The 13552-nt window shown below is 40.0% G+C and overlaps 1 protein-coding gene across 3 annotated transcripts in view; it reads left to right on the top strand.

Moving 5' to 3' along the window:
• The window catches only part of ENPP1 (ectonucleotide pyrophosphatase/phosphodiesterase 1), a 59343-nt gene extending 48922 nt beyond the window's left edge, over nucleotides 1-10421 (top strand). For all 3 annotated transcript variants that reach the window (XM_075035719.1, XM_075035721.1, XM_075035720.1), the window contains 7 exons: nucleotides 115-166; nucleotides 2951-3105; nucleotides 4296-4431; nucleotides 5380-5460; nucleotides 6693-6825; nucleotides 7545-7701; nucleotides 8561-10421. In XM_075035719.1, coding sequence (XP_074891820.1) covers nucleotides 115-166; nucleotides 2951-3105; nucleotides 4296-4431; nucleotides 5380-5460; nucleotides 6693-6825; nucleotides 7545-7701; nucleotides 8561-8728 — 882 coding nt within the window. In that variant the 3' untranslated portion in view covers nucleotides 8729-10421. The remainder of the gene's footprint in view (nucleotides 1-114; nucleotides 167-2950; nucleotides 3106-4295; nucleotides 4432-5379; nucleotides 5461-6692; nucleotides 6826-7544; nucleotides 7702-8560) is intronic.
• Nucleotides 10422-13552: the final 3131 nt, after the last annotated feature.

Below are 13552 nucleotides of genomic sequence, written 5' to 3' on the forward strand. Positions count from 1 at the left end.
AGGGATAACTTGCGAGGCAGATGTTGCATTTGGTACTTTAAGTGTAGTAGTGGATCATAATATGGTTTGTAGAACACTTAGTAGAATCTCACTGGTTTTGCTTTGTAATTATAGGGCTTGCCAATCAGGGATTTTCATCAGCGTTTAAATCTCACTGGAACAGAAGGTAAGAACTTTAGGTAGTAATATAAAATTGTAACAAAAATGTAAGAATTATTAAAAAATAAAGAATGTTTGATGTCTAAACCTCTGAGAAACTCTCAAGTACATGAGGTAAAAGTTCTTCAAAATACTCACTGGGACCATAGCTTTGAGGTTTTCAGACAGTCCTACTGAACCATTTTTTTTCTCAAATGTGTATCGTTATGCATGTGTCTTTATGGCACATGTATTATCTGATATTTTTGAATTTTCTAGCACTGAAGTGATGAGCATTCCAGAATGGGAAGCAAAAGTGGTGTATGGGGAAGTATCTAATAAGAAAACCCTGCAAATAGAGACATCACCATGGCAGAATACTTTTAATGAAGTATAAGGGGTATTTTACATGTTTGAGTTGGTCTTAAGCTATTGCTTGTTTTACTTACGCTTTATTTCCATTCTTTGGACATATACATGCCATGTTTGAGCTGCAATTTCTAAGGCTGTAGCTGTGCTCATGACTCTTAAAACAAAATAAACTATTTTGAGCATGAAGCAGGTAAGACAATAATTAAAACATGAAAACCGTAAGTCAAAATGGAATGTAGCCCTTGGTGCTAATACCTTAAAAGATGAAATCAAGATGATTAGGCTGTCAGAGAAATAAGCTGACAGAGACCTTGCCTTATGTGTGTTCATGAACCCTTGTTTCTTACACAAATAAACTGTACTTGGTGACACCCCACTGTAGCTCACTATTAAGACCTGGATGTAAATGCTCATTACAGGCAGGATCCAGTACTTGCTGCTTATTCAGGGCTAACTTAAGGCTTCTGTTGGTTTGTGTAGGTTGCCCTGGCACAAAGAGCAGATAAAGCTTTCTTGAATCTTTTCCAGTAACAACAGGGCATCTTTTTAAAATGTGTCCCAGAAACCTTTTAAAATAACTTTCAGTGTTGTAACACTCATGAGAGCAACAAAATTAAATCCAATTAGTACAATATGGTGTATTGTAAGCACGTAAGTGGTTTCACTGACACAGGCCTGGCTAATGTGTAGGTGGATGCCAGAGTGCCTTGCTGAACCTGGCTTTGAAGAAATATGGCAAGGCCAGGCACAGTCCCGTATTATAGAAATAGAAACCTAAGGCTTTAAACCTACATTTTTGAAACAGTAGGATTTTGGCTTGGATTATCAGTGAGACCTTGCCTAGCACTGGTCTTAATAGCAGTAATTTCCTTATAAATTATATGAATTAAGCACTTATTAATTAGATATAAAAAGCATTATCACACAAAAAACTTCTAGTAATCAGCCTAGAAGCTTCTTAAGACTATTTAGAGTTTATTAGTTTCCTCAGTTTGCATATTGTCTCATTGATTGTCGTAACTTGACAGCCTGTAAGAACAACAAAATATTAGCTGCATCTTTAGTTTTATGAAAAAAATGTGAATTGTTTGCTTTGTCCCCCATGGGTGGAGACATAAATGGCATAATCTTGACTATTTTTGTGTTGTGGCATTACAGTGGAAAAAATCTGCAGTATTTATTGCTCAATTTCTTCCCCATTTAAAACAGTTGCCTTGAAATTGTAGTTATGCATAATTTGTGGGTGGTAGTGACCTATCTAATGGAAAATATACTTTGACACCTTCTTTATAATTCCAGTCATGTAATGATTGAAAATACTTGCATTTTCAACAGCGAAGTAATATTTTTGTTATTCTAAAATATTTCTGTGATGTGCTAGTTTTCTTCTGTTTTTATTTTACATCAGAGAACTTGAAACTTGAAAACTTTTGTTTGTTTCCAGTTGGCAAATTTTAAATATTCAATGTTTTGATGAAATTGAAGTCTACCTTAGTGGTTAAAAACTGAAACTTTCTGCTGACATTTGACTACAGCAAATGATTGCAAGAGCACCTGTTTCCTAAGACTCTGTTTTGTTCCTTCTTTGCTTTTTCTTCAAGATAAATGGTAGTGACTCTAATTCTGTTTCTAACTCTGCTTTACTTTTCAGCTTCTGTCTAATGACTTACCCTCTGCTGATTCCACATAACTTCTTTCTGATACAGTTTTAAAGGAAAGTCTTCACTCTTCCATTGGATGCAGTAGTTGGCAATGCCTTAGGCAAGGGTCTGCCAAAAACTCTGTGCAGTGTCATACATAAAACATTTGGAGATATCTTTCTCTGTATATAAACTTTCTGAAGAAATGTGGTCCATGAGAGAGGAGGAGAAGGAAGGTTTTGTGACTATCACACTCATTATAAAGCGAGTCCTTGCACATCTGAAAATCCAACCAGTACTTCACTTCATTGTATCATTTATTTAGATGTCTATATTTTGTAGTCCTTTAAATGTCACTTTTACGTGTGACTTTGTGGTTTCTACTAAAATAGTCCCCTCAGTGGATTTCAAATCACCACAATTGGTTACTGTCCCATCTAAATGTTACATAGAAGCAGATCCCACATTATATACTTAAATTGAAACATAAAGTTGGCAAAGACTTTAACTTTGAAACTTAGATCCATCTCCTGTTTTAAATGGCAAAATGTTTTGTTTTAAATATAAACTTAATTTGTACAGTGTAAGTTTAAATGATTGCTTTGTACTGGCTTTGTCATTTAATTTATTGCCTTATAGAAACTCTACCTTTGATATAAGAATGAAAATTTTTTTGTTCTGTTACTGTGACTTCTCTTTGTTTGGCAATTGGAAATTGAGGCAACCTTAGCTGTATAAAAGAGAAAGATGCTTAACAACCGGTATTGATTGAAATGTAAAAAGCACTATTTCTGCTGCAGTTAAGAAGATAGAGAAACTTACTTTACCCTATGGACGGCCCAGGGTTCTGCAGAAGAGACATAGTTACTGTCTCCTTTACCATCACCGTTATGTGAGTGGATACAGCAGGGAATATGGGATGTCCCTGTGGAGTGCGTACACTGTTAACAAAGATGTAAGTATATGAAGAAAGGTTAGAAGCAACCTTGAAAGGTAAAAAGCTTGAATGTCAGTTATTCCTGAACACTTCTTAGATCTAATGATATTATCTCCCAGGGAACAAAGTAGAACCACATGAGAGAAAAAGAGGAATTTTGTATGAGCTTTTCTTCGCTTTCCTATATTAATAAGGATTGGCTTTGACACTGTCCTGTTTCTTGGAGTGAGCTGCAGTTTTGCCTCCAAAGTGAGCAGATCCACCAGGATATGAGGACCCTATTGCCATTGATATAGAAGCCCTATGAGTCTACACTGGGCTACTGCTTGGCAGCGCAGGTCTGCTATAGCAGTCTGCCAGTGTTGTCCTCAAAGTCTGGTCTCAACATGGGTTTTGTGGTCTTAAAGCAGTATTTGTAATGTGGCAGGATCCTTTTGGAAAAAAAAAAAATCTCAGGACTATTTTGAACCATTCATGCCCTGATCCAGTCCTTCTCTCAGAAGATTGTCCTGACTGGGGGGGGGAAAGAGGTCAGTGGAGATAAATCTGGTCTTTGCTGTCCTGAACCCTATGCTAAGGTGCGCATATTCATGCAGAGCACTGATCTTGTGAATGAAAGTGTTTTTCAAGTTGGCCTTTCCCATTCAGAGAAAATTTAGAAGCCATATCATGCTTAAAAGGAATTAGGACAGTAGAGGATGCTTTTCAGTTTGATTATCTGGGAATCATAGGTTTTAAATTTAATTATAACAGTCACTATTTAACTAAACTCTGGCAATATTTGTTTGATCCTAAATATTTTGAGGTTAGTGGCCTGAAGCGACCAGTTACTCTTAACAAGTGGCCCAGTAGAGAGAGATGGCTAACAACACATTTGGCTGCCACTGATTGCTAGCCTGAATGAACAAGTACCTTTACAGTAGATCAGGTTATCTTTAATGGGCACCTCTAGGTTGTCTTTTTGAAGACATTATTCTCAACTCAACTAAAATGCTGCAATTCTGTTCACTTTATTTCCAAAATATATGAAATGGATGGGAGTGCTTGTTTTCCACTTTCCAGGAACAATTCTTGCATCTTAGTTAAGTCCCTTCACACCATTAAAGGTAGTTGCAGCTAAATAGTTAGAGTTCTGCAGTCCCACAGAGAGACAATTATTATAAGTCAGCTATCTGTTTTACCAATGATTCTTTCTTCTTGTTTAATAGGCCAAATGGGTTTCTGCTACAGAAGATATCTCCAGCTGTTTACACAAGGATGTTCGTATTCCTTTTAATCATAACCAGACATGTTTGTTTTACAACAATCACCCTCACCTAACTTATGGATTCCTTTCTCCTCTAAGTAAGTACATTGCCTTCATTGTACAGCATATCTGATTTAAATAACTTCTAATGTAGTAGATGTAGTCTTTTATAGATGTTGTTGATAACTAATCAGAGTACAAAGCAGTAGTTCCTGAATTGTTGCAGTTCACTTCAGTATATGAGAAAGAAAAACATTTTAGGCACTTAAGCAGTTGGTGGGTTTTCCAAGGTAAGGTCATTTAGTACTTCCTGAAAGCTTTGGAACTTGTCAGGTTTCTAAAATGGCATCTTGTAGAAGAAACTGGAAGGAACATGTAAGCCTTGTGTCAAGTCTGGCAAGCTAGTAAATTGTAAATTCACTTTGTATGACAGGTTTTAGTTGGAACTATCCAAAGTAAAATTCAGAGATGTTTCATGAAGTAAAAAACTGCCTTGATAAGTTTATTTTCTATTTGAAATATACTGTTGTGTGCCATATGTGGTCTTTACTGAAGCAATTCAGCATTGGTCTGAAGAACGTAGCTCTGATTCTCAAACATATTAAAAAATACTTAACTGTTTACAATTGATTAAATTGCTTGAACTGTTGCAGACCTGATTTGGAAGCATTTTACATCGACTTTACTGCATAATGTACTGAGTAGTAGGTTATTTAAACATCCACATCAAGTTTAATTTGCAAAGTTCCAATAGAGCTCCTATTTTTATGCCTAGATTTTGCAGTCAGAACAAGTTGGTCTGACATTCATGAGGTGAATTTTATTCCCTTCCCCATAATTCAAAAGTCTGTTCAAAATTTGTCCACTGTATATCTGACAAGTGCAATTACTGTTGCTGCTTATAAGATTATTTTGGATGGGATCCAGCATGTACTGAAGTTAGCACTTAGACCCACATCAGCTCCACCTTAATGTTATTACACTGATCTTTAAAATGCAAATTTAAAGTAACAAATCCAAGTAACTAATTGCTTTTTTTGTTTTAGATTTCATGACAGGTGAAAAGAAACCTCACTATGATGCCTTGCTTACTACCAACGTTGTGCCAATGTATCCAGCATTTAAAGGTATTTTATTTGTATGCATATTTTGTGTGTACAGTCAAATATAAGAAAGACTGCTGGTTTTCTGCTTGCTTCCAAACCATGCAAATGATCCCTGGTACAACTGCTTCTGTAAAATAAGACCTCCCTGACTGTGGGCTTCTTAACCTCGATGAAAAGTTCCTTGAAGTAGGATTATCACTTGTGAAAAAGGCCCACCATTGTGAGCTCCTAATCAACTGGCTCATTACATGGGAGCATAGCATAAATGTCTCCATTTACTGTCTGACTTTTTTTTTTTTTGCATTTTCCTACCTACCTAAACAGGGGTTTATACTGCATAACTTCTAGAGAACCCAGATACTACATATAATTATGAGTTAAATTTATTTCCAGTTTAGGAATGTCTTCTAAACTCAGATGAGTTTCCAGGCAGGAATCTAGGGTCTTGATCACTAAGGAAACAGGAAAATAATCATGTCTCTGGTAGAAAAGAGATGAAGACCTGGGCTTGCCTTGGTGAAAGGGAACATGAGATACGTGGCTGAAGGAGATTAAGCATATTCCTGGTGAAAAAGAAGGATAACTATGGCACTTCCTCTGGACAAGAGATGTCCCGTTTTGTAACGGAATAGGGATCAGCTCTTAACTGTAATTAAAAATATCGTTGTTGTGGTTTAACTCCAGCTGGCAAGTAAGCACCACACAGCTACTCACTCGCCCCCACCCCATGGGATGGGGGTGAGAATTGGGGGAGGGGGGGAAGGGGGAGTAAAACATGTGGGTTGAGATAAAGACAGTTTAATAGGACAGAAAAGGAAGGGAAAATACTACTACTATTAATAAAATATACAAAACAGATGATGCACAATACAATTGCTTACCACCTGGTGATCAATGCCCAGCCAATCACTAAGCCACAGTGCCCCATGGCCAACTCCCCCCCAGTTCATATACTGGGCATGATGTAATATGGTATGGAATATCCCTTTGGCCAGTTTGGGTCAGCTGTCCTGGCTGTGTCGCCTCCCAGTTTCTTGTGCACTCCCAGCCTCTGCTGGCAGGACAGTATGAAAAGCTGAAAAGTCCTTGATTTAGTTGTTGCTAAGCAGTGTTTATACTAAAACATCAGTGGATTATCAACATTATTCTCCCTAGCTTATCATGTCTGTTTATACTCCACTGAAAACTCTGCAGAGTTGTATTAACAGCTTCTACCTTGGAGATTGTTTCCCACTTCCATTACTGTGTTTCAGTGTTATGGAACTACTTCCATCAATACCTGCTACCTAAATATGCTGCAGCCAGGAGTGGTGTCAATGTAGTCAGCGGTCCTGTGTTTGATTATGACTCTGATGGGCTCTATGATACCCCAGAAAAGGTGAAAAGGTGGGAACTTTTCACATTCTAATCTTTTGTTTCTTTCCTCCATTGGTGGTGAAAAAGTAATTATGATCCTCGTTATTAAGGAAAGCATCTTGCAGAGATGGGCCATTGGCAGGTTATGTCAGTTCAGAGAAACAAATGGCCCTAAGCAGATACAGAAGTATAAAGCTAAGAAATAAGCAACAAGCACAAAGAGAAAATGCACCCTCAAAATGTGTTATCCTAAAACCTGAAGGTGAAATGTAAGAGAAGCTGTTGCATGTGGAAGAATGTCTGCTAGCCTGAAATCTTATGACATTGCCTCTAGGAGTGGATGAGGCAGGGGCTTATCCCTGGTGTCATAGTTGACACTTCCTAAGCTGGCAGTGTTCTTCTACAAAGTTGTGAGTTCAAATACACTAGTAAGCAAAACTGGCTCAAGCCAGCAGGCAGACAGTTTTCTGGGCTCAGGCTGAACCCTCCATCTACTCTATATTCTTACATATTTTTATGATAAATCAGTTTGTTGTTATACCTCGTCAAACTTGTTACTTAGATCAGCCTACAAGCCAAACTTGATTTGCAAAATGGCAATCTGGAATTCTTCTTCCAGGCCTAAGCTTTCTTTGGGCTAAATAGGTGGATTGCTAAAATTGATATGCCAGAATATAGCTGATTGCTGTCATTTAGTCTTTGTGCAAGTATGATTTGGTGGATTTACAGAAAGATCTCTTGTGTTTCAGACACCCCAGTAATTCAGAAGTTCCAGTTCCAACTCACTTCTTCATTGTGCTGACTAGTTGTAAAAATACTTCTGAAACTCCTCTGGAGTGTGAAGGGTCTCTAGATGCTTTGTCTTTCATTGTACCTCACAGAGAAGACAACAGTGAAAGCTGTGCAGTAAGTAGTCTGTTCAGTCCCCATATAAACACCTGAAGTCAGGCTTGAGCTTGTTTTGCTTGGATATCCATGATTAATTAGAGTCTATGAAGGCTCTATCCTCATAGTAGTCTATCATGATCATCTTGAGAGAGAAGACAATATTTTTGTAAACAGAATTATATTAAAGTCTGTATATATGCTCAAATGTGAAAATAGAAGTTCCCTGTTCAAAGAGCAAAACTTAGAGCTAGCGGGGTAGAGTCAGAGTATGTTGAGACCATCAATGTGATACATACATAGACTTCTGCAGCACAAATATACAGTCAACAGCTGAGAAGGATGAAGAGCTTCTAGGAAAAGATAAGCCATCCAGAAAGAAGGGTCAGTGCTAGGCCAAATGCATACCCAAAAGGAGAAGACACAGATGTTCCTGAAGGGCACTGGTTCCTTCTAGTTCAGGTACCTTGGCATTGTGATGAGAATGCACATAGCTACACTCCATGTAAACCAGAACAAAGCATGGAAAATGTCAGCGAAGAATTATACAAGTCACTTCCCATGTCAGGCACAGCTCTCAGAAATAGTTTAACATAGAGATGGTGGATAGATGCTGGACCTCATCTGCCATATCCCCATTATCACTGGTACAGCTACAAGCTCTCTATACTTGAGGAAGTAGCAGCAAGTACTAAGTTCAGGCAAGCTTATAATGATTTATAATCCAGTGCTCACTGTTTCTTAGATGTTTGCCAACAGTTACTGCTTTGTGCCTTTATAAAACATCAAAAGGTCTTTTGCTAATTGATTAAATGTACATCAGAAAGTCTTTTACAAACCTTTTTTTTTTTTCTTTTTTTTCCTTCCTTTGTCCCAACAGGATGGCAAGTCTGAGTCTGTGTGGGTTGAAGAGAGAATGAAGTTTCATACAGCTCGGATCAGAGATATAGAATTACTTACTGGACTCAGCTTCTATCAAGACAGAAAACAGCCAGTATCTGAGATTTTACAGTTAAAAACATATTTACCAACTTTTGAAACAGTCTGATTTTTCCTATGGAATGTTGTTATCCATTTCACAACTGATATGTAAATAGACTGTTTTTAATTAATGTAAACTTTTTTTTTAAATAAGCTGGAACATTTATTGAGAACTCTTGACCAAAATGCCAGTAGGGAGGAGAGTGGGTGCCATATCTGTATCTCAGGGACTCCTGATGGACTATGTATGTAACATAGGCTGGCAGCTCCTTTCATTCCTATTTGAATGTGGTAGAACCATGTCCATTACTAAATGCTAACAGCATTTGATCATCATAGTCTGAGACACAAACAAAAATACTATCTTTTGTATGCACTAGAGAGGGAGAAGTTTATAAAGTATGGGTTATGATCAATATTCTACTTCAAAAATATAGATAATTACCCAATACAGTTCTGAGAAATAACTACATTCTTGGTGACTCTTGAAATATAAACAGCACCTCTCACTCCAGTTTTCCTTGAGGTATGAATTACATTCTGAGCTTTGGGTCTCATAAAATAATGCAGTGTTATGGTGCAAGAAGCTATACTGAGGTTAGCAAAACTGGTAACTGGAACTTCCCCAACACGGAAAAGAGCCTGGCTAAAGGAGTTCTGTTACCTGGGAAGCCTTGGTATGTTGCTGCCCTCTGGTGTCTCCAACACTGAAGGAGAATTTGATGGATGTTGTATATGCATTCTTGAAATGAGCAGGTATAGGATGCATCAAGTCACCTGCAAATCAGAAGAAATTAAATCAGGAATATCTCTGAGCTCCTAGAAATAATTATCTTTCTTCAAATTAAACAAATTTGATGTAAAGATTTTGCTTCCTCAAAACAAAGATGTCTTTCTCAATTTGGTGCATGATTTTGTCAGCTGTGGTTTTGAAATCCCATTTTTGTCAAGAAAAGGTAATTTTGCACTAAGAATGTTGCCTTAGACTGCTAAGTTGATCTTCTCTAATGGCACATCTCATCACTACGGTAAATGCCCACAGGCCATTCAGTTGTCTGTTGGCAGCAAATGATGAGATCCTAGCTGCATTTGTAGCTGTTCTTAGTGCTACATCATCCAAATTCCAGCTCACATAAGTTACCCATGTTGAATGCATATGCTGCCAGATGCAAGTTCTGAAGAAGCATGTAATGAACTTTCTTGGAAGCTTTCAGGCTACACAAACAGCTGCTATAGGCACTCAGGAGTGTAGGAACTCCCTCCTTTTCCAGTACACATGCTATCACCTTTGTAATTCTCCCACTCTCTCTAAAGCTGATGAGCCAAAATTGGCTCTGTTATGTATGAAGTTTGGCATAGTCAATTACACATTTATGTTCCTTTCATTTAAAAAGAAGAAAATACATCACGCACAAGTGTGTTAGAAGAATGAAGAGCCTGTGACTGAGCAGAGAGGCATTTTACCTTACAGCTTGGTCAGGGGATGTTGGAGGCTGGATTCAAAGCCTGCTGAAGTTGGTGGAAGCTTTTCCATTAACATCCGTTTGAGTGGGCTGAAATCCTGGGACCATTTTTTCTTTTAACCAAATGTATTTTCTTGATCTTCTGTTACAAGCATGATTTTTTTTTTCCTAAAGTAGTTTCACTGTGTAAAATTTAAATGTGTTGTAGCAACCTCACATTATGATATGACTGTGACAGCATTATTCAGTGTAACTGCTTTGTAAGATTGCCTGTGACCAATAAAGACATCAGAAGTAGTATGCTGTTCCTGACCCTTTCTGTACCAAATGCTACTGGCTAGTTAAACACTGGTGCAGATATAGAGCACTATTTCACATTATTTTTGGGGGGTGGGGAGGGGGTTGCTTCAATCCCTGCTCTTTGAGTTGAAGATAACTTCTCCAACTGGAAAGTTGAAGTTACATTCATTATTGGAAGGGGGAGATGGGAAGAAAGATGATCAAAATGTTCTTAAATTTTTTTTAGAACTGGTACTGTCTCCTGAATGGATGTGACAGATGTTAACATCTTCAGAAAGGAGAGTGGTGCCCGTTTCAGTTAAGAGGCAGGGCTAGCCTAGCTCCTGGGTAAAGATGGAACAGGATAGGCTTCAAGCAGATGACTGCTGGTTTGACCTAGGAAGGATTTTTGGAAGGGAGAGGGGCTGTGAAAGCTGTTACTGTGGTCATCAAGAGAGAGTAGTGGCTGAGAGGGGTTTGGGGTGTGGTTTTGCCAGAAACTGACAAGTTAACTTGACAAGGAAGAGAGTTATCCTGATTTAATCTTTGTGTAAATAGTTTTGCTTCTTTTATTTCTTCATCTTCGGTGTTCAGAAACATTTGTAATGGTGGTGCCAGAGCATTGTGAATAAATGCTGGTGCTAGTCATGGTATCCAGTGGCTGGTGATACCCCAGGACAGCAGATACTGGGTTGTGTTTTTGAAGCCCGATGAGCCCCAAGGAGCATGCTACGGCCACCATCAAACTCATAGTTCTACAAAAAACCTACAGCTTTATCTATCTGGATGTAAAATATTTTCTGTTTCAGCTGATGGATGGTATCAGAGCTCCACTGAGCATTCTTAGGTGAAGCTGGAAGGTGTCGTAGCAACGCTGTCATGACATGACTGTCAGCGTTATTCAGCATAACTGCCTCTTGGTGTCAGCTGCTGCGTATGCTGGCCTTCTTGCAGGTAAAAAAGGCAGTGGAGGGGCAGAGTAAAGGTCGTCAGTCTGGATGTGCCTAGCAGTGTCATGTGTCACTAGGCATTCTCAGGGAAGGCCCCAGGAGATGCTGTAGGCTGCAGTTGGTGCCCACTGATACAGGGAAGGTGCTGACCAGTCTCCATCTCCTAAGCAATGGTGTTTGCTCAGGGTATGGAAAGGGTGGCTGAGGCAGAATGTGGTAGGAGTCTTCGTAGATGTTAGAAGGTTGTTCCAGGGTGGACAGAGCTAATCTAGTCCTTGCAGCTGTTACATTCAGGAAGAAAGGAAAAAGGGCCTGAAGTTGCAACAGGGGACATCTGGGTTAGATTATGGGCTAACTGGGATGAGTTAAGCAGTGGGGTGGGCTGGCTACTTCAGGAATGAAATGGGTTGTGAAATGATTTGGGGTAGGCAAGCCTTGACATACCTGAGAAGCTGATGGCTCTGGGATGGCAAAGTAGGAATGAGGAGTGGGGCAGAGGACATCTCAGGATGGTTTTGCTGCTGAAGAAATGCATGTGGAGTTGTCCCTTCAGAGGTATTCAGGCGATACAGATTTATGTCGCTGGCTGCTCCCATCAGTAACTGTGAGGTAATTCACTTGACTAATGTGTTACAGGGTTTCTTGGTCTTTTTTTACCTCAGGATCCACTGCATTTTGAGAAAATGAAGTAATATCTAACTGTCAGTATTTGAGTCAGGTCTGTTCTGGCAAATCTGTTCTCGACAAATTCAGCACCCACTAAACCACTGTGTTCAGCCCAGTGCACAACAGCCGTCTGCTAACAGCACCTGCCAGAAGCTGCCCTGTCTCATCCGGCGAGTGGGTGGCCTGGGCTTCTGCCTTCCCTTAGTCTGAGAAGATTCAAAGTACAAAATTATCCCTTTAAATACAAGGTTATAAACCAGGCTTGGCAAGCTGGGAGGAGCTACCACTGCTGCATGGGAGGGCACCCACTTTTCCAGGAAAATGAGATTCATGGGGACGAGAAGAAAAGAAGGGATATAAAAGAAAGCCTAAATCTGTGGTTAGGGCACTCAACTGGGAGGAAAGACCTCATTTCTGACCTCCCTTCTTCCAAGATCTGCTGCAAAGCTCAAGACTGCTGAGGAGGCACCTGTGCCAGGCTGCGTTGCCCATCGTATCACTCTGGGGTGGATGCTCAGGGGTGACGGCACTGAGGGACCTCTCCTCCGCAGGGTCACAGGGCAGCTGCTGCAACACTGTGTGCCCACAGCGGCACCACTAATGATGTTAGGAAACCATCCCAGGGCTCATGGTGAGGGCTATACTCAGCTCTTTTACTGCCATGCTGTGGTAAACTGTTTTTACTCCTCTGAGGAGTTCAGGGACAGAGTTGGCATGAGCCCAGCGACTTACTAAAGCAGAAGTTTCCAAATATTTTTGTTTGGATACCACCAGTGGCAGCAGCAGCAATGTCTCCTGCTTACCCTTGTACACCCTGCGGCAATGTCTGGGAGGTGTTGGAGCACCACACTGAGGTGCCTTGTGTATCGTGAGCAGTACGTCTACCATAGTTCGGGAACCTCTATATTACAGGAAACCAGTCCAGGTTTGGCATCCTGTGACTCAGACTCCCTTGGAAGGGAGTCGAGTCCCTCACTGAACCGCTGTGAGTCACCACACTGGCCTTGAGCCTCAGGAAGGGCTGCTATGGAGACCATGGACAAACTTGCAATAATTATGGAAGCCTGGCAACAGATTTTAGAGGATGCCATTGCAAATTATCATATTCCTCTTCAGCCACAACATGTGTTAAATTTGTGTTGCCCTTTATTGCAGGTTTAGTCCTTTCTATTTTTATTTGCTTTATTTCAGCAGAGAGACTACAGCCTACAGCGGGATGGAAAAATTTTGAGTGGCCCCAAAGCTCCTGACTGATCTCCCCCTGATCAGAAGACAGTGGAAGGGCCCTTTCGTCATGCCTGTAAGGCACACATGCATGGCTGAACGTCAGTCTAGATGGTATGAGACTCTGTGTTCATGGCACTCTGGCAAAACTGCGCTTCAGCACTAGCCTCTGCCTGGGGCTTGAAAGAGAATTTGTTTGTCTCTTTGTATGTCTCTGTGCTGGAGGCCTTACCTTTGCCATTTTGCGTCTGTACCAGAGCTTTGAATTTGTGGGTCGCAAAAAGTGTGCTGCTTGAGGACGATGAATTC

Source organism: Buteo buteo, chromosome 9, assembly GCF_964188355.1.
Source record: "Buteo buteo chromosome 9, bButBut1.hap1.1, whole genome shotgun sequence".
NCBI lineage: Eukaryota > Metazoa > Chordata > Aves > Accipitriformes > Accipitridae > Buteo > Buteo buteo.